This window comes from Gorilla gorilla, chromosome 5 (assembly GCF_029281585.2).
Source record: "Gorilla gorilla gorilla isolate KB3781 chromosome 5, NHGRI_mGorGor1-v2.1_pri, whole genome shotgun sequence".
Classification (NCBI taxonomy): domain Eukaryota; kingdom Metazoa; phylum Chordata; class Mammalia; order Primates; family Hominidae; genus Gorilla; species Gorilla gorilla.
Window position 1 is genome coordinate 74,485,006 of NC_073229.2, and position 25,288 is coordinate 74,510,293.

At 37.7% G+C, this 25,288-nt stretch overlaps 1 protein-coding gene across 23 annotated transcripts in view; it reads right to left on the reverse strand.

Moving 5' to 3' along the window:
- The window catches only part of DST (dystonin), a 494,942-nt gene that overhangs the window by 236,348 nt on the left and 233,306 nt on the right, over positions 1-25,288 (reverse strand). For 17 of the 23 annotated variants that reach the window (XM_055391863.1, XM_055391862.1, XM_055391852.1 and 14 more), the window contains 3 exons: positions 9,218-9,307; positions 6,838-6,915; positions 4,617-4,709 (listed from right to left, as the gene is read on the reverse strand). In XM_055391863.1, coding sequence (XP_055247838.1) covers positions 4,617-4,709; positions 6,838-6,915; positions 9,218-9,307 — 261 coding nt within the window. Of the gene's footprint in view, positions 1-4,616; positions 4,710-6,837; positions 6,916-8,591; positions 8,691-9,217; positions 9,308-25,288 lie in introns of all 23 variants that reach the window. The other 6 variants (XM_055391851.2, XM_055391849.2, XM_055391850.2 and 3 more) reach the window with 1 other exon arrangement.

Here is a 25,288-nt window from a genome sequence, read left to right on the forward strand (position 1 = left end):
AGGTGGAGGTTGCAGTGAGCCAAGATTGCACCGCTGCACTCCAGTCTGGGCAACAGAGCGAGACTCTGTCTCAAAAAAAAAAAAAAAAAAAGAGTTAGTTGTTTGAAACAGCCTGGTACCTCCTACCCCTCCTCCTCCTTCTCTCTCTCTCTTACCATGTGACAATCCTGCTTCCCCTTTGCCTTCCACCATGACTGAAAAATTTTCTGAGACCTTACCAGAAGCAGATGCCAGGACTATGTCTCTTATACAGCCTGCAGAACCGTGATGATCCAAATAAACCTCTTTTCTGTTCTTTATAAACTACTCAGCCTCAGGTATGCCTTTACAGCAACACAAAATGAACTAATACACCTGCCAAACTAAGCAGCTGTCCATTTCTAGGCCATATACACTGCTACCTCTCCCAGAAATGGCCCAACTTAGTCTGCCTGGTTACTGGCATTCATCTTTCAAAGCCTATCTCTAGTATCTGTGAAAATTTCCTACATTCTCTAAAACCATTCAGATCCCACTACAATGCTCCTTTCCCATACATTTCTATTTTCATTTATATCACCAATAATATTCATCACCCTATGTTATAGTTAATTTCATGGACACTCTCCCAATAAACAGAACAATATACTTCATTACCTTAGTATCTCTGGATCTGGCATGTGGTGGCTAATGATATAGGATTACTGTAATGATAATGCTTACCTTCAGAAAGCCTGACTGAAAAACAGATTCCATTTATGATGCTATAACAAATATTGTTAAAATAAAACAACTGGTCTTTTGAAATTGCTTCCATTATTTATGTAAAGTATAGAGAAAAAGGCTGAGTCACTCTGAGTGAGGATGATTACCACTGCTATAAATCTTTATATCTTGGCATAACCAAAAAACAATTCTTATCTCAAGTTATTGTCATACTAAAAAAAGTTATTTCATTTAAATAAGAGAGAACATTTCCATTTAATCAAAACATAGATGTGTTCCATTCCAAATAGATTTTGGTCTAATTTATGAATATTGGTGATAATTTGTTACATCATCTTATAATTAAAGCCCTAAAATACAATGGATTCTAGAACATTATGCCACAGTATATTAGAAGCAAAACTTTTTTTATTTTTTTGAGACAGAGTTTCGCTCCTGTTGCCCAGACTGGAGTGCAATGGCGTGATCTCAGCTCACCACAACCTCTGCCTCCTGGGTTCAAGTGATTCTCCTGCCTCAGCCTCCCAAGTAGTTGGAATTACAGGCATGTGCCACAACGCCCGGCGAATTTTGTATTTTTAGTAGAGACCAGGTTTCTCCATGTTGGTCAGGCTGGTCTTGAACTCCCAACCTCAAGTGATCCACCTGCCTCGGCCTCCCAAGGTGCTGGGATTACAGGTGTGAGCCACCGTGCACGGCCCGCAAAACTTCTTTTGATACTTCTGTGACTAGTCTTCCTCTCTCCTCCAAAGGCAGCTGAACCCCAAAGGGCTCTCTTGATATGTAATTCCTTTTTGAAGATTTTTGCTTTAAATCTTCTCAAACTCAGCCTCTAAATACACTGCTTCTACCTCCCAACGCTTTTGGCTTGTTATTTTCTAGTCTCTGCTCCCAGGAACTTGGGTCTCCAATGTCTTCTTTCTAGAACAAACTATTGACCTCTACTCCATCTGAATTTTCTTGTGGTCTCTAGTGGCATTTCATAGTGCTCACCATTCTTTCTACTTGAAATTCTCTTCCCTTGGTTTCATCAGTACATTTTCCTATTACTTCATCCATCTCTCCAAATGCTCCTTTTTTCTCTTTCCTCAGCAGAATCTTTTCCCGCGGGCCTTCTCCAAATTTTTATCCTTAGTGCTCCATCTCTTCTCCATCTGTGCTCTTCTCTTGGGTCCCCTGAAGATCCCTTCTTTCTGATAAAATCAGTGATCACTTGTGTAGTGATAACTTCCCCAAGTTTATATCTGTACCTCTGGCTTCTCAGCTCCACTCATGTCTCCAACTGCTCAGCAGATAGAGGCACAGGATATCCCACCATCCCATCAAGCCCACCCAGAAAGTCAGTGTTTTTCCCCTTAGCATCACCCCCGTGTCTCTCAGTAGTCTACTGTTTCTTAATCTCAGGCTAAAAAGTTTTGTTATCTTTAACAAATCCCTTTCCTACACCCTCTATGTCCTGTGTCCAAGTCCCTTTCTTTCTTCCTGCAAAGTGTGACCTCTTCTATTCAATTTTGCATCCCCAACTGAGTCCTGACCTTTAACACTACCTCAGCTTCACAGCTTATCTCTCTCACTATGGACTCTGCTCATTTCTATCTATTTTACATAGAACTAATGGATGTTGTTTCCTAAAACACATTTTTTAAAATTTAGCAAAATTTAATTGAGCAAAAAACAATTTGAGAAGCAGGCAGCCCCCAAACCAGAATGGATTCAGAGAGACTCCAGCACAGGTCCTGTCACTGAAAAAGATTTATGGACAGAAAATGGAAAGTGATGGACAGAAAAAGGAAAGTGATGAACAGAAACACATTTTTTTTTAAGCTCAAAGTAGTAACATGACTGGCATCACAACAGTAAGTAAAAGAGCCAAGAACGAAACTTAATTCTACCTCCCTCCGAAGCCTGAATGCTTTCCATTGCCCCAGTGATCCTTCGTCTAACATTCAAAATTCAGACACAGCCTACCTCACCAGCTGGTGATGAAGTGATTGATTCTTTCCAGTAGACCTCTGACTTTCCCGTCTGGGGTTCTTGCAGTTTCAACTCTGCTAAAAGCTCTAGGATCTGATCCACTTAGGACTAATTAAATGATCCCTGACAAAGCCACTGAGGAACTCCGTATGAAATCAACTTTTTGGCCAATTCTGCTTAGACTTTACCCAATTCTGATAACAAGGTCTGGTTCTGCGCTTCATGCCAAATTATTGCCTTCATTTAGGTTCAATATCTTTGATTCCAGTAATGCCCTCAGTCCTTTGGGGTCCTGGCTTCCAGTTCTGGTTACTGGCTCTCCCTGACATTAACAGCTCAGCTAAGTGGATATTCACCTGTATTAGCTGCCCTGTAGTCTGGCTGACTAACACCTTTTCCTTCGATTACCTGGATCTCCATGAATGTCCTTCTGCTGAAACTATTCAGCTGCCTCTGTTCAGGTCCTAGACCTACCTAGACTCTGATTCCTGTAGCTCTCCATACCTGTCAAATCTATCCTGTTCCCAACAAGCCCCCCAGGTACAATATTCTCCACCATTTGTCTACGTAACCTGTATTTCAGCCAACTTTAAAAAAAAAAAAATTTTTTTTTTTTTTTTTTTTTTGAGACGGAGTCTCGCTCTGTTGCCCAGGCTGGAGTGCAGTGGCGCAATCTCGGCTCACTGCAACCTCTGCCTCCCGGGTTCAAGCGATTCTCCCACCTCAGCCTCCCGAGTAGCTGGGACTACAGGTGCATGCCACCACACCTGGCTAATTTTTTGTATTTTTTAGTAGAGACGGGGTTTCACCCGTTAGCTAGGATGGTCTTGATCTCCTGACCTCATGATCCACTCGCCTCAGCCTCCCAAAGTGTTGGGATTACAGGCGTGAGCCACCACACCCAGCCTTTAAAAAAGTCTTATTCCTCACCAGATTTGTTTCAAAACCCCAGGTCCTTTTTGAAGCTGGCAAAAGATCACTTCCTCCTTCAAGATCCAACTGTACAGTAATCAATCGGTAAGACGTACTAAGTGCCTACTGTGGGTCAGGCTCTGTGCTGCACACAGAACATTTCTGGGTTTTTTTTATAATTTAAACTTTTATTTTAGATTCAGGGGGTACAAGTGCGGATTTGTTACATGGGTATATTGCGTGATGTTGAGGTTTGGGGTACAGATGATCCCATCACCCAGATAGTGAGCACAGTACCCAATAGGTAGTTTTTCAGCCCATGCCCTTTTCCCCCTCCTTCCCACCTCTAGTAGTAGAACATTTCTTAAGCAGACCAGTAGTTAGTAAACTAAAGCAAGTTCTAAAGTTAGGAATCTCCTTAAATCAAATGAAGATTCTTTTTAATGTATCACTTCCCCAAAACTAAATCAAAATCAGTCCTCAATTGGCTCAGGTTTATTAGATACTAATTCATAGTCAATAAATTTGCATTTTCCTCAAATCTAAAGAGAGAAAGCACAGCTCTGCATAAAACATGAATACTTTTCTTCTTCACATCTCTTTATAATTATGCTGCCATCTAGTGTCTATCAAAGGAGGAAATAGTTGACAGTGCTAAGAACCTGTATTACTAAAAAACATTCTAAATAAGGACTAATCATAAAACATTTAAGTATCTAAAACAGGTAATACTTTCTAATGAGCAAAAAAAGTGTGTCTCCAGTCAATAAAAAGAAATATGTCTTCCAACTCTGAGATAACAGACATTGTCTTTAAAACTACATTTAAGTTTATCAAGAACAGGAAACTAGTTGCCAGATTCACAAGCAGCATGTTGCTTAAAAGAACAATTCAAATATATTACTTAAAGAAAGAAGCTTGAAATTTATTTTTCTCCCATAGAACATGAATACATCATTCACCCTTCATAGGAACCACCTGAAAACTAGCAATTAGATGCTGAAATTAAGAAAATTTGGGCTTACCTGAAAGTGCAAAATTATTGTCCAGATTAATCCCAAAGTCAATTTGGGATTTCCATCTGTTATGTCATCATTTCTAATATTCACTAATTTCACCTGTTTTGTATGTGAAGAAGAGATAAAACCAACTGTTTATCAAACCTGAACCAGTTATCTTTACCTACATAAAAGCAATTCTAAATTATACAAAGAAAAAATGGAATAATTTAAACACCAGTAGTCAACTAAATACTGTTTTACCCTTATTCTCTATCATTTTATATTACAAATCATATGTTAACAACAAAGAAAGAGCAAGTATTATTGCATTCTTGTCTTCCACAGCAGGGATCCCCAACCTAACCCCCAAACCTATACCATAGGGACTGGGCTGCATGGCAGCAGGTTAGCAGCGGCCCAGGAAGCATTACCACCTGAGCTCCACCTCCTGTCAGATCAGCCACTGCATTAGATTCCTATAGGGGTGTGAACCCTATTTGTGAACTGTGCATTTGAGGGATCTAGGTTGCGCACTCCTTATAAAAATCTAATGCCTGATGATCTGAGGTGAAACAGTTTCATGCTGAAACAACCCCCACTCCTCCCACCACCCAGTTCATGGAAAAATAGTCTTCCATGAAACCAGTCCCTGTTGCCAAAAAGGTTGGGGACCGCTGTTCTAGAGCAAGTACTAAAAGCATTCACTTGTCAATACAAAAATACAACTCCTCAAGTGAGAAGTCCTAAATATTTGAGATCTTAAAATTAGAAAAAATTTTGTCTTTTAAAAATAAATTTTATTTTACTTTTACCATTAAGTATGAAACTATCCTAATAATTCTAACAATTTTCTCAAATTTCCATTACGAGGTTTTAAAATAACTAGCATTATTTTGCTATCAATGTGCCATAAATATATAAGTCACTGGGCATTTGGAAGGCTGTTCAAATATTTTAAAATAATATAATACTCAGACTTAAAGCTTATCAACTGTCAAACTGTACATTCAGGTAAATAAATCAAATGATGATCCCTAACATTTACTTCCTGGATAAAATCATTTAATATCATGAATTTAAATACTGAGAATTATATACTATGATATTTAACATTTTACTTCTTGGACAAAATACTGCCAGAAAACATTTCAGAAGTATCCATCTGGAAACTTTCACTAGAATGATGAATAATGAGCAAACAACAATAACATTTAAAATATTTAAGCACTGAGGATTTACTAGTATTTAATAGGGAAAAGCATTTTAATGTTCATAATATTTAAGAATAATAATGAAGAAATAATAAAAGCTAGTGTTTCCCTCTCCCTCTCCCCCTTTTTCTCTTGCCTTTTTTTTTTTTTTTTTTTTGAGACAGCGTCTCATTCTGTTACCCCGGCTGGAGTGCAATATTGCAATCATGGCTCACCACATCCTCAATTTCCTGGGCTCAAGTGACCCTCCTGCCTCAGCCTCCCAAAGTGCTGAGATTACTGGCATGAGCCACCACACCCAGCCTCTTCCTTTTTTTCAAACTATTTAAAAAAAAAATTGCTGCCCCCTCTGACTCTCACTGTCTTCAATAATTTTCAACTCTCCTGCATTTTTTGTACTAATTGAAAAATTACTAATATTTTGGCCTATGACGTAATGCCACCAAGTCAAGATCATATCCAATATATTATTAATTCTTTTCCATGATTTCTCCTGATACCTCAAGCAAGTTGGGGGCTATTGTCAGAAATGTTATATCTTTACTCATAAATTTTCCAGTATTATCTACTTATAAAAACAAAATATTGCCTTATCACTACTAAGTATGAAAGATGCTTATACTAAATTAAAAGTATTATATAAAGTATTTTTATAAAAATTAACTATTTTTATATACTAAGTGTAAAAAATACAATTAAGAACTGTTCATAGGCATTCTTAACATTCTATTGCTACTAAAATGTCATTAACTTCCTAGGTAAATGCAATCCAATTCAAACAGAAAGAAAATCACAAGTTCTTACACAGATGGAAATGTAGTCACTTATAATTCCTCTGGGCTTATCCCTACTATTAACTTCTTTTCTTGGGAGCAAATGTTTAAAAACGTTTTTAAATATTTGCTTCACCAAAGCATAAGCTTACTGGTTACAATTCACAGGCAAATTTAACCTTGTCATTCCTTGACATGTTTCTACATAGATGTATTATTAACATATATTTATATGATTACAGTATTTTCAAAACATCATACCTGGCGTCTTTTCAAATAGTCAAGTGCAATTTGTACATTCTGTAGTCTGTGAAAACGCATCCGACCTTTTTCTCTGGGCTAAGAACAGAAAAATGCAGGTATAAAAAAGAGTTTCTGTTATCACAGACCATGCTAATTTAAATATAATTTCTGTTCATCTTAATATAGCAAAACAGTATTTACCGTTTAGGTAAGGCCATAAGATTTTCTAAGAAGGTTTCAATTTCTTTATATTGTCTGAGATTGAATGTAAACTACTAGGGATTTTTTTCCAAGTATGTTTTATTTAAACATACACTTTATGACAAATTTTTTGTTTAAACAAAAGGAAAAGAGAAGATGTTACAAAATATACAGACACTTAATATTTGGTAATAAAACAACGCTAGCCTACAATTATTTAGCTATGGAGGCACAAAAATAATTAAATATCATTCTTCATTTTACCTTCTTATTGAACACTATTAGCAAGAGGGTTTTTATAACTGTATATACACACACGCACACATATATATATACATATGGCATATTAATGAAAATGAGATAAAGTAGCATGCAGTTAGTATAAAAATCACCAAGAAGGAGAAAGACAGAGAAGGTTTACTTAGCCATGATAGAGAAAGAGAGAAAACCAATTAAAACCATATATTTCCTCTTTATTTTAGCTTTTTCACAAAAGTGGACACTACGATAATTAGAAAGGACTCTATACTCGTTTTACACTACTTGGGGATGGACACAATTATTTTCTCAGTCTCAGGAAAAGTGATAGACGAGAATTATTTTCCTTAATGCCATTTCCCTTAAGAAATGTTACAAGTTAGCATGAAGGAAAACATAAGGAAACAGAGCTGAGAAATGCTTAGCAAAAATACAAAAAATGGAGCTGAAATTTATCACATAAAATCTTCCAAAGGTAAAAAAGAAAAAAGACAATTGACAGCTTGGCTTCTTCAATATGTATAGGTTGCTGAAGCCAAAGATGCCATAATAAAACAGACAGCACACCACAGAAGGAAAAGTAAGCTCTGCATAACAAGTAGAAACGATGTTGATAAAGTTACCCACTGGATCCAACAAAAGCACAATTTCCAGTAAAATCAAGAGGCACTAGGTATGTAGAAGACAAAAGAAGAAGCACGTCTGTCTTGCAAAGGTAGGCTGCAGTCAACTAAGAGTCACGGAGATTAAACAGCTCTGTGAGTTCTGTTGGAATACTGGATTTTTAAATCTCCCTTTTAAATACATGTGATATATTAGAGAGGTAAAACATGTCCACCAAATACCTATTGCCAAGAGGTGTGGTTTAAAGCAGAAACTTAAATACTAAAAAAAATTTCCCTAAGTTCTTTTATAAAAAGCAATAAATAGTTGCCATGTTTGAGATATCACTTCCAGAAACTGAATGAATTTGCACAAAAATTAGCAGACTTGTAAAATTTCCATGTTTATATACAATGTTTATAAAATTGTTTAACTAAAATGCCATCATGTACTTTAAGTCTGTTTAATTACCATGCAGTGCACAGTAATGTATAAATAATTCAATCATTTTAGCTCTCTGAAGATAATTTAAAGAGAAAATATTTCCTTTATCCAATTTTTTGGTACACACACATCTACCTCAATGTGGGTTTTGGCCCCTTCTACGCTTTTCTAAAAAGGAGCCTGAACCCAGGAGTTACTTCTCTATCAGGTTAGCGCTCACCGCATGGGAACGGCTAGGTTAGTCAAGTTATGGGGGCGACACCTACCCCCTTATCCTCATCCTCCACATCCTCATGCTGTTCATATTCGCATGCTTCTGTTGCACTCACCAATCGTAAGGTCTTCAAAAAATCTCGCTCCCTTGGCTAATGAATATAACAGACAGAAGATAGGACAGCAAAGACACAAGACAGACCAGAAATGAAAAGAAGAGCATGAACAGAACATAATGAAGGAGAACAGGTAACAAGAAGGGGAAGTAATGTTCACCAAAAAAAAATGACACCTGCGGAATGGGTTAGATCATTTTTCAGAAAGCAATGTTTATTTTCTTGCTATTTGTAAGTCTTTTAATATGTGGTTATATTATGCATCCAACTTCTGCTAAGCAAAAAAACCCAAAAGGTAAAAAAGAAGCAAGAACAAAAATAGTATTTTAATTATAGAACTGATTATATAAGTGAAGTAATCAAAGTGCTTCAATCTCTCAAATTCACATCATTTGAAGTTTGAAAATGCCTAGGAATCTAACCAAAACTTCTTTTTCAGGCAGAATTCATAGCTCAAAAGATGAATGTTGCAAAAATCTGAATAGTCTGTACTGAAAACACACTGGTCCTATGCAGAAAAGATTACACGTTCTTCAAAATAAAATAAGAAAGTTAAAACTTACCAAGGTATCTCCTGAAAGAACCTCTAAAAGAGAAATCAAATTGTGTCCATCCCTTAAGTCTTCATAGAGATCATTCACATGTTTTCGAACCTATAAAGAGAAAAGCAAAATTTGGGGTCCTAGAACTCAGAATTATCCTTAACATTCTTAAACATAAAAAGGAGACAAGTAGAAAACATTCCTCACATGGTATTCATTCATGCACCTATTTTTAAATTTTTAAAATGCTTATTACTTAAAAACTAAATTTAATTTAAAAACTTTAAAAAGTGAATTTCAGATTAATAATTCAAAAAGACAATTCAAATTATTACATTTTTAAGACACCAGAACAAACATAAGCCTGGACTACTACATGGGGTTACAATTCTTCAAATACGGACAATGCCCTGACTTTATTCATGATTCCCGATACAGTGACCAGTGCCACCTTAACGAGAGGGTGGAGTTTTCACCCCCGCAGTTGATCTTCTACTTCTAGCCTAAAACAGGTTCAAGGATGCCGAGGAACATTTTTAGAAATCCATAGACGTGAGCTGGGTGAAGAGTACGAGACTCTACATATTATTTTATCAATATCCTATGAGCCTATAATTATTTCAAAAAAATTTTTTGAAATCCGTGTGTGTCAGGTTAGAAGTCCTCTGTCCAAACCCTTCCTCTGCACAACGTAAGTCTTCTATAACAGAAGATTTTCAAAACTAAATAACACTAGCACAAAATCAACACTCAACCTACAATAGCTTTCCCCGTTCCACAGGCCTGATTTAGAAGTCTGTGATTTTAGAACCCAAACTATCAAAGATTTCCCAAAAGCTTTGTTTAGCCTGCCAAGTAGGGATAGCTCTAGTAACCACATGGCCCACTGCAAGGTTTGTGTTGGACAGACAAATGTCAAAGCAGGTATTAAGATGGCTGTTCCACAGTGGACTGGCACATTTCCATTTTCTCGCCTTTCAGTGATTCTGGGCTACTCCCATGAAAAGAGCCAAAGAAGTGGGCCGGAAAGAGGCAGGAACCAGAATCCCACCTACTTCACCCATGGCACAAGCCCTGTATACAAATGAATCCAACTCATTTGCACTTCCAAAATGTCAAGTGAGTATATAGCACAAAATAATGAAAAGATCTAAACTTATAATCAAAACTATATAACTACACAAACACAAACACAAGAAGAGGCCTAATGTAAACTGGAAGCAAACTTTTATGGTAAGTCTCTCAGTCCCCAAAAATAGTTTAAATCCCATAAAACTTTATTATCTTAGTTGACTCTCTCTATATATATGTTTTACAATATCTTTCGTTAGTGTCAGAAAATGTTTTTGATTGATGAAGAAAAAGTTCTCTTAGGAATTTCTTATCAAATTTACCAGCTTTTACATCCAGTGTTCTGGCACTGTTTACATAAGTCACAGAACCTTTTAATATTCAATTACCCATCCAGGCATAATTAACTACAAATAATATAAATACTAAGCTTAGGCTCAATAGCTCTACCACAAAGTAACTGTTCATGTCAATAGTACCTTTGAAATGACAGCAAAACTGAAGGTGAATCAAATTACTTTTAACCAAGTCTCCATCTTTACAAATTGACATTTTATTTTGATTTCCTAATTCCCAAGGAATATCAGTTGAATCTCTGATGTCATAATACCAAAGTAAGACAAAGTTTAAAAATACTTTATTTAGCCCCAAAAAATGTTATAACATATTTTGAGCAATCCTTGTTTAGAAAAACCTGTAAATAAGCCAGGCGCAGTGGCTCACACCTGTACTCCCAGCACTTTGGGAGGCCAAGGCAAGTGGATCAATCACCTGAGGTCAGGAGTTCGAGACCAGCCTGGCCAACGTGGTGAAACCCCATCTCAACTAAAAATACAAAAATTAGCCGCGCATGGTGGCAGGTGCCTGTAATCCCAGCTACTTGGGAGGCTGAGACAGGAGAATCACTTGAACTCAGGAGGCGGACGTTGCAGTGGGCCGAGATCAAGCCATTGCACTCCAGCCTGGGTGACAGAGCGAGACTCCGTCTCAAAAAAAAAAAAGAGAAAGAAAGAAAAACCTGTAAATAACCAAATAAGTTACAAAGGAGTTATCCATTCAATTAGAATATTTACCTTGAGATACCATGAAATGACAACTCTCTCAACTTCTCAACTGTATTTCAGAGATGAATCAATTTTCAAGGGCCTCTTCAGGAACATATCTATTACATGCATGATATGTACGCAAACAGATAAGCACTTAGGGAAATGAGTACTAATACTGCAATTTCCTACTCATGGACTGGTTTCATGGGAGACAGTTTTTCCACAGATGCAGGGGAGGGTGGTTTTGGGATGAAACTGTTCCACCTCAGATCATCAGGCATTGGATTCTCATAAGGAGAGCACAACCTAGATCCCTCACATGCACAGTTCACAATAGGGTTCACAGCCATGTAGTGGCTCATACCTGTAATCCCCAGCACTTTGGGAGGCCAAGGTGGGCGGATCACTTGAGGTCAGGAGTTCGAGACCAGCCTGGCCAACATGGCAAAACCCATCTCTACTAAAAATAACAAAAAAAAATTAGCCAGGCAATGTGGCGTATGCCTGTAATCCCAGCTACTTGGGAGGCTGAGGCAGGAGAATCACTCGAACCCATGAGGCGGAGGTTGCAGTGTGCCAAGATCATGCCACTGCACTCTAGCCTGGGCAACAGAGTGAGATTCTGTCTCAAGAAACAAACAAACAAAACAATAGGTTTCATGCTCCTATGAGAATCTAACGCCATCACTGATCTGACAGGAGGCAGAGCTCAGGTGGTAAGGCTGGCTGGCCCAATGCTCGCCTCCTGCTGTGCAGGCCACTTCCTAACAGGCCATGGACCGGACCAGTACCTGTCTGTGGCCTGGGGGTTGGGGACTCTTGTATTAGAGCACTGTAAGAATTCACCCATTCCCGTTCTAAGGCACAAGCTTGAATTTATAAGGCTAAGGCCTACTTAAAAACAAGGCAGAAAAGCTAAGCTTGTGAATGTCATGTACATTAACGCATCTAAATCTATGTACTTCTCAGTGTATCTTCAATATAACCAGAAAGCAGCCAAACTCTAAAAGAGCCTGAATGGGAACACTAAAAGATTATATTTATATAAACAATATTATACAGCTCCTGATCCTCAGCCAGCTGCTTCGTCTCTCAAAATAAATGGCTTTATTGTGCAGGTCTGATATCCTCAGTACACAGAAGGATAGTAGAATCCAAGCACATGATTACTTTGGGGCCTTCCAGGATTGTAATAGTGCTGAGAATTCTGTGCTCTCTGATCCACTATGCCTACACCCTACCAGACTTACATTTCACTCTATATTCCACTTCTTGTGTCTTTCTCACTCCAGGACAGTTAAAGATGGGGTGTGATTCTGAACACTTATCTCATAGTAAGGCAATTTCACAACTTGACTTGCCAGACTGAACAAAACCCTCTACATAAGGGAAACTTTCCAAAACCAGGTGTCATTTGCTACTATCGTATTTATGTGACAACAAAGGAAAATTAAAACAGACATGTTTACAGAAGGAAAATAATAAGATTAAGCCATGCAAATCTAAATTAGGAAAAGGCGGCCGGGTGTGGTGGCTCATGCCTGTAATCCTAGCACTTTGGGAGGCCGAGGTGGGTGGATCATGAGGTCAGGAGTTCAAGACCAACCTGGCTAAGATGGTAAAACCCCATCTCTACTAAAAATACAAAAAGTTAGCTGGGCATGGTGGCAGTGAGCTGTGATCATGCCACTGCACTCCAGCCTGGGCAAAAGAGCGAGACTCCCTCTAAATTAGGAAAAGAGAAAACCTGTGATAAGGGAAAAGGCATTTTAGTCCTGCTTCTGCCCTTGGCCTTATGAATTTGTACCAACAGCCTAAACTCTCTAGGCTTCAGGGTTTTTTTATCTTTAAAATAAAGGTTGGAAAACAGAAAACTCCTAGTTCAACCTAGAGAACAAAAAGTCTGTAATCTTTAAATCAAATTATTATCATTTTAAAAAATCAATGACCTGTCAACTTAGAAAATGTATAAAATAAAAGCTACTCTTAAGACTTATGGCTTAATTTCTTAAGAATTTTAGAAGAAAATGCAGAAATAAACTAATTTAACTTCTATAATGCTTGAAAAAAATCCAAAGACACTGGCTATCCCCAATACTGACTGCTTTTCCTGTCTCAGCTGACTATTCTGAGGGTCCACAGAAATACTGTATATGGAAAACGTCCTAAAAAATATAAGATATCATTTTCCGAAAAGCAAATGTCACTAACAATAATAAACAAAAACACACACACCATGAGTTACTACTAGATGCCTAACCTTGTGCTAAGTACTTTATAATACTGAGTCAGTTTCCTTAGCACAAATGAATGGAATAAAAGAGGATGCTATTAAAAATTAAAAATCAACATTATGGGTAAAGGGTGGTCAGGAATGAACTGAGGGGAAAGAATTGGAGTTCCAATCTGATCGAGCAAGAAATTTAAGGGAAAGAAAAGAAGGGAAAGTAGACACCTAAGCCTACATAGAAAAGCTTTTATTTTACCCCAGGAGTGAGTCATAGGCATTGGGCCTGGTAACTTTCCTTCACAGATGACTATACTAACCGCCAATATCCCTAACATTCCATTTTCAGTTTTTAATAAAGCATTCCTTTTTCTCTTTTTGGATATGTTCTCCCTATGGGACAAAAAACTGTCTGGATCAATAGTGCTAGAGGAAGTGATGAGCAAAGTAAAAGCACTATGAAATACTCTGGGATTAACTTACATAACTTGAATTACATAACAAGGGTGATACAGCATTTTCTGTATTTCACACAATTCTCGTAGAATTTTGCAGTACTTCAAAAAAATATGTATATAGCATTGCACCTAGAGTTTACCTCTAGGGGGCACTGATCTTTTACTTAAAAGAATATCCCAAGAAAGTAAAATGGACTAGAAAACATTCTATGGGCAACAAAAATTCTAAACAAGATGCTGGCGATGACATGGACAATATTTCAAATTTATTTTGGAGTGAGAACACATTAGCTCATGCCAGGTCTGTATTACCTAAATGGCTTAACTGATCAAAAATACTACACTGAAAATTTCCTTTTGTTAACCTATAACTGTTTGGTTTTATATAGGCTAAATCAAATTCAACTTTGAAGAAAAGAGAATCATTATATAACTACTTGCTGAACGTTTAAACTTCCTTTTTTAAAAGTCTGACATTATAGTGGTTGATGTTAATCTAGACAAATTTCACAAAAATTTGACTTCCCATTATTTAAACATATTACTATTGTTTAGCTGCAATTCAATTCAGGTCACGAACTATTTATTGAGCATTCATCCGTCATATGCCAGGGTATCCTTTAACTTCTATGGGTACAAAGATGAATAATAGGAGTGCCACCTCTTAAAGCCTGTAATCTGAAATGAAAGAAATTTAGGCAAGAAATTGCAGTATAAAATAAATGCATTCAGAGAACACTCAGGAAGCTACGAGGAGCTTAACCCAGTCTGAGGTCTTCCCAGCAAAGAAGATGGGAATGTTGCAGGTGGAGGGAGGAGCAAGAACAAAGGAAAAAGACAAGGACACACAAAACTACATATGAGTTGCAAGGAAGGAAAGCAGTGGTGAAGTCAATGAAGCATGAGGTGGAAGATGAGGCTGGAACGATGCGCCGGTGGACACAGAGGCTTTATATCCCAGGTTAAGAAGCTTGAACTTTTCCTACACAAAGAAAACTACGAATTTTAAACAGAATGAGGCCATAATATCTCTGACCAATATAAAAGCTTCCCTGTAAACTATTATCTCAAGCAAAAACAAATCAATCACAGGTAAAATCAAGAGCCCAATCTGTACACAATAATAGAGGAAAGGTCCCTCAGGAAAAAAAGGAAACTGGAAGAGTCATTCCATTAATGAACCTTGGGTAAAATGCAGGCATCCCAGTGAGCTCTGCAGCAGGGAGCAAAACATCAGCCACATAAAGGGTTCACAGTCCGCTCTTAAAGAAGTTCTATATCTAAAGGATACAGTATTCTGGAAAACAATCAGCTATCTTTAGAAAGAAACATAAATAATAAAAGAAGGCTTGTCCCAAATGAAATCGCCTCACTGGCTTATACTAACTGGGTGACGAGAAGAAGGATAGTTTGCTTTAGTGAAAATTGTAAATTAAAATATTTTTCAATGCAATTTTTTTACATCAAACAAGTACGTTCATAAAAAATAAGCTGTCAGGTTCTCCTGGGAGAGTTCCTTAGACAGCCTACTTGAAAAAATAGAGGTAACATAAATATCAATATATTAACATATTAATTATTGATAAGAAAATTAATGCTTTTAAAATACACAAAAAAAAATGCTCAAAAACATTGTATTATCTTAGGTAGCTGCCTTATCTAAAGTTGTTTTTTCATTACAAATTTATTTCAGTACTACTTCTTCAGGAGTTGTGAAAGAATAAAACTACAATTCAAATTCTACCTAAATTATTATAAATTCGAAATTGGTGCAGTTAAGTCAAACAGGGAAATATCCTTATTTGGCATTATAAAAAGGTGGTTATGGTTTTTTAAGGTACTACGTTAAGTCAACATTAAGGCCACATAGAATTCATCTCCTTTAGGTTATTTTTAAACTATGAAATAAAGGTATTAGTTACACATCTTAAGGTATTAATGGATAAAATAATAGAGAGGTTTTTTTTTTTAATCCACATTGGTACTAGGTGGTACAAATAATGTGTCTACTTCTTTGGACCTGATTCACTCCTTGACAAAGAAGGCTTCTCTTTTTAGCTTTTGGGTAGACAATCTATAATCAATTAAAATGCAAAAACTGAATGGCCTTTCCTAGTCTTTCACCACAAGGTGGAACTAGGTAGTTAAATTAAATAAAAACATTTATTAATATATTACAGATAAACACTTTAAGATTTGGGGTATTTTAGTCACTGTTTCACCTAGGTATTTTTTATTCTCTTCTATACAGTTTCGCCATGGTTGCAGTAACCTTTTTAAAAGGCTATTTCAATTTTTAAATATTTTTAAATAGGTAACTTTTCTGTAACAGTCTGAGGTTAGGGTTGGTTGCTTCTGGTTTGGTTTGGGTTTAGGTCTCTATCTTTCCTATCTTCCCTTTTATTATCAAGAAAACAGATAAAAAATCTATTTTTGCTCACATTTTCCCCTGAACCTGTAGATTTTTCATCTCTTGCATAGCTGTACAGATCTTGGTGTGGGGCAATTATAATGTAACTGAAAGGGAGAAATAAATTCAGAAATCAATATACTCTGCATAGTATATCTTTTTTGGTATCTGTCCAGTTCCTTGGACAGATTATTAAAGATGTATTCTTGACAAACTCCACACTACAATGTCTAACAAACGAGCACTGGCTTGTAAAGGCATCAGCATTACCCATTCCACATACGAGAGAGAGAAGAACAGCTAATAAATATTATTGTGCAATCTTTTAAAAATAGGAGGAGGTATTTTAGATAAGACTAAGGATGCTTCTTTCCAGTATTCTGTCTGTTTGGCAGGAGAATATGGGCATTACCTTTTACAGGTTTTTCAAATATCCTCCTAGCTCATTACTTATATAAATCTTTCTTTAAACTCTTTTTCACCTCAAAAAAATCATGGTAAGTACTACTATGTCAACAGCAATTTTTAACACCAGCATAAGGAAAAGAGGAGAAACCAATCCATATCCTTATTATGCTCACCTTTTTCCTACTCCTCCTACTTTCTCATAATTTGGGCAAAAGAAAGAAAAAGCTGGGAAAGCAAGGGTCATAATCACTTAACGTGTCTAACGAGAAAACCTAATCAAGGAAACAAAATTTTGATGGAAATAAGTGAAAATGTGTGGTTGTAATATAAAGACAAATAATGACAACGAAGTAGAATGCTATTATAATACTAATAGCTAATTAGACATAGTTCATCTGTGTGCCATGACTTAAAAAACATAACTAGGTGTAACAAAGTCTGCTTGACACGGGTAGTCTATAATGACACCATTACAGTCTTATCCTTTACCACCACTGTTTTAAAGAGATTCCACTATATTTTTAAATTCCAGCTTTTACTGAAAAGCTTTTAAAACAGAATTGTAAATACTTTAAAATAAAAATCATGCAAAGGTTATTTTAAACAATTTTAAATTAGTTTTATTTAAATTTATATCATGATCAAAATTCACACTAGTTCAAAAAATGTGTATTTCCTCATCAAATCCTCCCAGCTAATGACTCTCTTGTAACGTTATACCAAATTCATAAATCAGATTCAAATTGATTATTATAAATTTAGAGATGTATTCAAGTAAAAGCATTCTGTCTTTGAAACAACAACAAAAAAAAGAGAGCTCCTGGGACAGATACAGCAACCTCTGAAGTCATCTGCTTCTAACACAAGGTCACTTTACCAGACTGACTTTCTCTTTATACCTACCTATCATTGGTTTCAAATAAATCTTAATCATGGTTGGTGATAAGATGGAATAACATGTAGGGGAGTAACACTGCAGTGCAGGGCATGGTATGATTCCAGGTAAAAGGCAGTCTGAAGACCCTGGGCAGCTGGTGAGTGGGAAGAGAAGCATCAGAAAAGGAATATAAGGATGTGACAAATTAAAATTTCAACTACTTTGCAATTCTGATTAAAGTGCTGGTTGTGGCAACTGCCCTGAATACTTCTGAGCTGAATCATCTCTTTTGGGGCTTTTGTCAAATGAGCTATAGGTTGTCAATGCCTGACCTATAATCTCAACACACACACACACACAATCAAAGAACTACTTGAACCTCAGAAATTAACTTCATCTACTTCCTGGATAATGTCTTACATGGCTCTGTCCTTAACCAAACAGTGAGCCACTTGCTGGAATGGTTACAATATGAGTCAGGCTGCAGACTCGAGAGGAAGCAAGGTCCTCATAGAGCGGGGTTAGTGCTGGGCAAGTAACAGAATCCACTGGTAGATACAGCTCCAGGAAAGGTGCAGCCAGCCAGGAGTGCAGACACCTTCTGGTCATGCCATCATGGGCACTTCCTGGTATCCCTTTCAGAGCATTATTTCCTAAGGTGAGAGATTAGGATAGGCATGACACAAGTGGTTGCTTCATCTCTTTTTTTCAAGTCTCAAGGATTGGAAAATCTAGCGGTCTCTTCATAGCATATTTTATAGTTTTAAGGCTTTGACGATACTCTGATACTTTCAGATACTTTATATGCAAACTAATTCACTCCTCTTTAAACATAAGCTCATTTCCTCGGGTCCTTGAAAATAAACAACTGAGAGCAACTGGTTGCATCCTCTTCATTAAACCTTTGAAATAACCCAGGATTATGATCAAGACAACTGACACAAGGAGAGGAACACTAAAACTATTTTTAAAGACACCCCCAGATGATGAGATACCACTGCCACTGCTACAATCCGTTCTGATGCTTAACACCTCTTCCCTGTCAAAGGATGTTTCCTTAAATCCAGATGACACTCCATGTCCCCAGTACCACGATTCATATTTTTCTAAAATAAAACCACCCAAAATCATATCTGGGGAACTGATATGTTTGGAATGGAATTATGAATACAGGTTTATTCTTTTAATTACTTAATTAAAAATTTGACAGATGCTATATACACTCCTGTTATATTTCTGCAACAGAAATATACTTTCTGTAGGAGGATTAAAAGTTTCAAAGTGATCACTTCCTAAATGACATCATAAGTCTGCCAAACTTTCAGATTCTAGTCTACTCAACAGAGATCTCCGGACCACAGATGCTCAAAAACTAGTTTTCCCAGTTGTAAAAGCCCAGTGTCACAGAAGAGGTACTGCACTGATGTCTCTTACTAAAGCTGAAACCTAAGTGGAAGTTATTTTCTCTCCAGCCCCTGTCTGAGCACCCTCCCTTTTAAAGTGACAAGTTTCACCAAGAGCAGGCTAGAGCCAGGTAACACCTAGCAAATCAGGGGCCACACTTCTGAAAGTGAACCACATAACAGCTATGGGTTTACTGGAAGATGCTCAGGTCCCAGTGCCCTAACTAGAGCTTCATGTCCATTCCTGAAGGCTGAGAGATTTTGAAACAAAATGTCTCCTGAATATTTGAGGTCACATTCTAAAACCTCTGCTGTGATATTTCTCTATTGATAACTCCTCTAGTTACTGAAATCTTACTTTTCCTACTAGGTCAAATTCTAACGTCATCCAGGCAGTGATGGTTTCCCTCTTCTGCACTCCCATCTTCTTTGGATTATACCAGTACACCAATCATCATTTTACTTATAGTTTTATGTAGACAATATACATAAATGTATTAATAATTTCCTTAAGAAAGGGCCCTGTCTTGGGTCCTCACTGCAAATGCTTAATGTCTGACACAGTGCCTTTCATATAGTAGATATTCAAAGAACTTTTGTTGAATAAATAAAAGATTAGTCACCTACACTTTGCATTTGACCTTAGCCATGCACTCAGCTGTGGGCTCTTGAATGCCTGCCGGATCACGGGGAAAAAAACAGAAACTCAGGAAATGGATTCACAAATCCCATCAAATGACTTCCTAGCAGGGGATTTGTGTTTGCCCCAAGGCCCAAAACGGCATCTATCGGAGTTAGTGCCTGGCATCATGTTCTGCCACACAGTTGGAGTTAAGTAAATTGCTTCTGAATGACTAACACATTGAAGAGAAATGTCCACTTCTGCATGCCAAGCCTCCTAAGTATTTCCCCTATTAAGGAGCACAGAATGACACCTCCAAAGTATGGTGCTTTGGCATGCTGAGCACTTTGAAGAGAAGAAATTGGAAGTCTTTAGAAGTTGCCTAACTTTCTAACCTCCTGTTTCTCTCTCACTCCTCACCAAGCGCAAAGAGGGAGGATCTCTAGAATTTCCTTAGCTGACTAGGGAAATTTCTGTCCAAAAGAAATGCAATTGCCTTAAGATCTCTCTCTAGCAGTTACATCAAATAACCAGGAAAGATTGACCACAGAAAAGAGAAGAGATTAAAAGTCATCACCATGCCCAGACAGACTTTTCATCTATTCTTCTCAGGGCAGCTCAGAGAGATTACCTAAAAGACTTTATCTGAATAATAAGACAAATGAAGTTATGCCCCTCACCTTCCCAGCAGCTTCCCCAGAGCTCAGAGGAACTTTGTACCCAGGCCATTGTTCTTTGAGCTCATTCATTTCCCCTGAAAATCATTTACTGCCCCTCTAAAATTTCCTATACCCCCGCTTCCCTCTCCCCTGTGAAGAGGGTACATAAGCCCTAACCATCTGGCCCTTCTTTGAGTCTCATATTTGAAGGACTTCCAAGTCTACGCATTCGTAAAAAAATCTGTATGCCTCTTTCTCCTATGAATCTGTCTGTTGTCAGCATTTCAGCAAATCTTCAAAGAGGGCAAAAAGGAAGCTTGCCCTCCACCCCTAAAACTCTTATCCATCTAAATTAGTCTGGTAAATGACTGGCTGGAAAGTGTCTAGATAAATCAAATTTCAAGACTGAATAATGAATCGTAAAACAAAACACTTTCAATAAAAATAAATATATAGATCAATGGAACAGAACAGAGAGTCCAGAAATAGACCTGTACATTTATGGACAATTGGTGTTTGACAAAAGAACAAAGGCAATTCAGTGGAGAAAGGATAGCCTTTTCAACAAATGATGCTGGGAAAGTGAATATCCTTACGCAAAATCATTTGCTTGAATCTTTTCCACAAAATGAATCATAGACTTAGATGTAACAGCTAAAACTACACAATTGTTAGATAAAATCATGGCAGTAAATCTTTACGACCTTGGGTCAGGCAAAGATTTCTTACGTATGATACCAAAAGCATACATTATTTTTTAAAAACTTAACAATACGAGCATTTAAACCCAATCTAAAAATAGGCAAAGAGAACCGGGGGTGATGGCTCACAACTGTAATCCCAGCTACTCATGAAACTGCCTTTGTGAAAATTACTTGAGTAAGAAAATTATGGTAGTGAAAGAGATCAGATCTAACCAACCCCACCAACTGGGCAGTCCAGCCTTCAAACTGCCCTTAATTATTGGGAGACATTTAGTTTATAATTTAAATCAGCGGCCCCCTACATTTTTGGCACCAGGGACTGGTTTCATGGGAGACAATTTTTCCACAGACCAGGGTCAGGGTGGTGGGGATGGTTTCAGGATGAAACTGTTTCACCTCAGATCATCAGGTGTTCGATTCTTATAACAAGCATGCAACTGGCTGGGCGTGGTGGCTCACGCCTGTAATCCCAGCACCTTTGGAGGCCGAGGCGGACGGATCAGGAGGTCAGGAGATCCAGACCATCCTGGCTAACACGGTGAAACCCCGTCTCTACTAAAAAAAATACAAAAAATTAGCTGGGCGTGGTAGCAGGCGCCTGTAGTCCCAGCTACTCAGGAGGCTGAGGCAGAAGAATGGCGTGAACCCGGTAGGCAGAGCTTGCAGTGAGCCGAGATCATGCCACTGCACTCCAGCCTGGGCAACAGAGCGAGACTCCGTCTCAAAAAAATAAATAAATAAATAAATAAATAAATGAATAAATAAATAAGCATGCAACCTAGATCCCGGCAAGCACAGTTCACAATAGGGTTCACACTCTTATGAGAATCTAATGGCACTGCTGATCTGACAGGAGGTGGAGCTCAGGTGATAATGCTTGTTCACTGGCCACTCACCTCCTGCTGTAACAGGCCACAGACAGAAACTGGTCTGTGGCCCAGGGGTTGGAAACCCCTGGTTTAAATGATAATAGCCATTCCCCCAAAATTCAACTAACTGCCTTTGTAAAGCTAATGAGAGACCACCAGACTAAGGGATGAGAGGAGTCTAAATTCTGCTCAGGTACAGACATAAATGGTTACCCATCATGATTCCAGAGGTAAGATATGCAGCTTCCCCAATTACTCCTGCAGATAGCATCACTATTGCAGAAGCTAAGATGGCCTTTTGAGATGTCTTTTCAGGTTTTTTGCATATCTGACAACTGCTGGCTCCACCTGAACCCACCAATTACTATTTTGGCTCCACCCAGAAGTGACACAGGTTCATAAGGACCATTTCCAACAGCCCTATGATAGCACTCTCAACCAATCTGCAGGAAGCACCCATTGTCTAGCCAATTGCCTCTCTTCCCCCAAGCTATCCTTGAAAACCCCAAGCTATCCTTGAAAACCCCAAGCCTCTGAATTCTGGAGAAGACTTATTTGAGTAATAATAAAACACCAGTCTCCTGTTTTGCTGGCTCTACATGTATAAAACTCTTCTATTGCAATTCCCCTGCCTTGATAAATTGGCTCTATCTAGGCAGCAGGCAAGAAGAGTCCACTGGGCAGTTGGTTACACTCAGGAGGCTTAGGTGGGAGAATTGTTTGAGACGAGTTTGAGACCAGCCTGGGCAACACAGTGAAAACTTGTCTTAAATAAATAAATAGTCAGGTGTGATGGTATGTACCAGTAGTTCCAGCTACTTGGGAGGCTATGGTGGAAGTCTGAGGCTGCAATGAGCTATGATCATGCCACTGCACCCTATCCTAGGTGACAGGGCAAGACCTCATCTCAAAAAATAAAAAACAAAAATAGGCAAAGATCTGAACAGGCAACTCACCAAAGAATGTACACAAATGGCCAATAAGCACATGAAAAGATGCTCAACATTATTAGTCATTAGCAAAATTAAAATTAAAATTAAAATGAGCTAACACTTCACACCTTCTAGGATTGCTAAAATCAAAGACAATGACAAGTGTTAACAAGAATGCAGAAAAACTGGAATCCTTAAACATTGCTAGTGGAAAGGTGAAATGATGCAACCATTTTGGAAAATAGTTTGGAGGTTTCTTGAAATATTAAACAAGATCTACCATATGACCCAACAATTCCATTTCTAGGGAAATGTGCAAAAGAAATAAAAACATGTGTCTACACAAAGTCTTGCACATTTATGTTTATAGCAGCATTGTTCACAAGAGTCAAAAAGTGGCAAAAAACCCAGATGTCCATCAACTCTTAGGTGGACATATAAAATGTGATCTATCTATAGAATGGAATACTAATTGACAGTAAAAGGGAATGAAGGAAGATACATACCACAACATGGATGAACCTCAAAAATATTATGCTAACTAAAAGAAACCAGACAGAAAACAACATATATGATTCTGTTTATGTGAAATATCCAGAAAAGACAAATCCATTGATATGGAAACTTTATCAGGGGTTGTCTACGGCTGGAGGCAGGGGAGAAACAGGACAAATGGGTACAAGGTTTCTTTTTGGGGTGAGGAAAATATTCTAAAATTAGGCTATGGTAATAGTTGCATAATTCCATAAATTTACTAAAAATTGTTCAATTAAGCACTTAAATGAATTTTATAATATGTAAATTATCTCAATAAAGCTGAGATTTAAAAAAATATTTTAGTCACACTCCTTTTGAAAAAATGGAGTGACAGCAGTGTTCACACATGAAAAATATCTGTATCTGTCAAAATTCAATAAAAATTAATAATGGTTCCCAGAATGTAAGACAGAATGTTAGACTATTCTAATATGGGTCAGTACATACAACTGAAATACTCTTAAAGGGATGTGTAATTTGTATTTATTGAAAAATAGTTCCAAGATTATCAATAAATAAGTTAAATAATACTAATAAATAAGGAAAATCTGTCAGTGTCAACCACTATAAAACCCTTAATCTAGACCAAACCTGGGGTTATACATTAAGAGGGCAAAAAGCAAATGGAAAGTCATGTGCAAAAGGTTACCAAGTGGTCTAGTTAGGAAACAGATTAATCTGAGTGATAAAGGAAACATTTCCTCAGTTCTACATTAGCATAGGCTTTAACCTTGACACACACATAACTGAACTGTTATTTGAAAGTCACATTTGCAATGAGATCATCACTCATGACCACATCTTTCCTCAAAGAGAATTATCAGGAGAAATTCAGCCAGATATTGGGCAAAATTCACCCCCGATATTTCACGTAGGTTCTTTTCTATTTTCCCTAAGCGTCGGCCGGTTTGAGAAATAAAGGTACAGAGTACAAAAGAGAGAAATTTTAAAGCTGGGCGTCTGGGGGAGACATCACATGTCGGTAGGTTCCGTGATGCCCCACAAGCCACAAAACCAGCAAGTTTTATTAGGGACTTTCAAAAGGGGAAGGAGTGTACAATAGGGTGTGGGTCACAAAGATCACGTACTTCACAAGGTAATAGAATATCACAAGGCAAATGGAGGCAGGGCGAGATCACAGGACCACAGGACTGGGGCAAAATTAAAATTGCTAATGAAGTTTCGGACACCACTGTCATTGATAACATCTTATCAGGAGACAGGGTTTGAGAGCAACCGGTCTGACCAAAATTTATTAGGCAGGAATTTCCTCTTCCTAGTAAGCCTGGAAGCACTATGGGAGACTGGAGTTTATTTCATCCCTAAAGTTTCGACCATAGAAGACAGCCACACCCAAAGGAGCCATTTTAGAGACCCACCCTCAGGGTCGCCTTCTCTTTCTCAGGGATGTTCCTTGCTGAGAAGAAGAATTCTGCAATATTTCTCCCATTTGCTTTTGAAAGAAGAGAAATAGGCTCTGTTCCGCCTGGCTCAACAGCAGTCAGAGTTTAAGGTTATCTCTATTATTCCCTGAACAATTGCTGTTATCCTGTTCTTTTTTTTTTTTTTTAATTTTTTTAGTATTTATTGATCATTCTTGGGTGTTTCTCAGAGAGAGGGATTTGGCAGGGTCATAGGACAATAGTGGAGAGAAAGTCAGCAGATAAACATGTGAACAAAGGTCTCTGGTTTTCCTAGGCAGAGGTCCCTGTGGCCTTCTGCAGTGTTTGTGTCCCTGGGTACTTGAGATTAGGGAGTGGTGATGACTCTTAACCAGCATCCTGCCTTAAAGCATCTGTTTAACAAAGCACATCTTGCACCGCCCTTAATCCATTTAACCCTGAGTTGACACAGCACATGTTTCAGAGA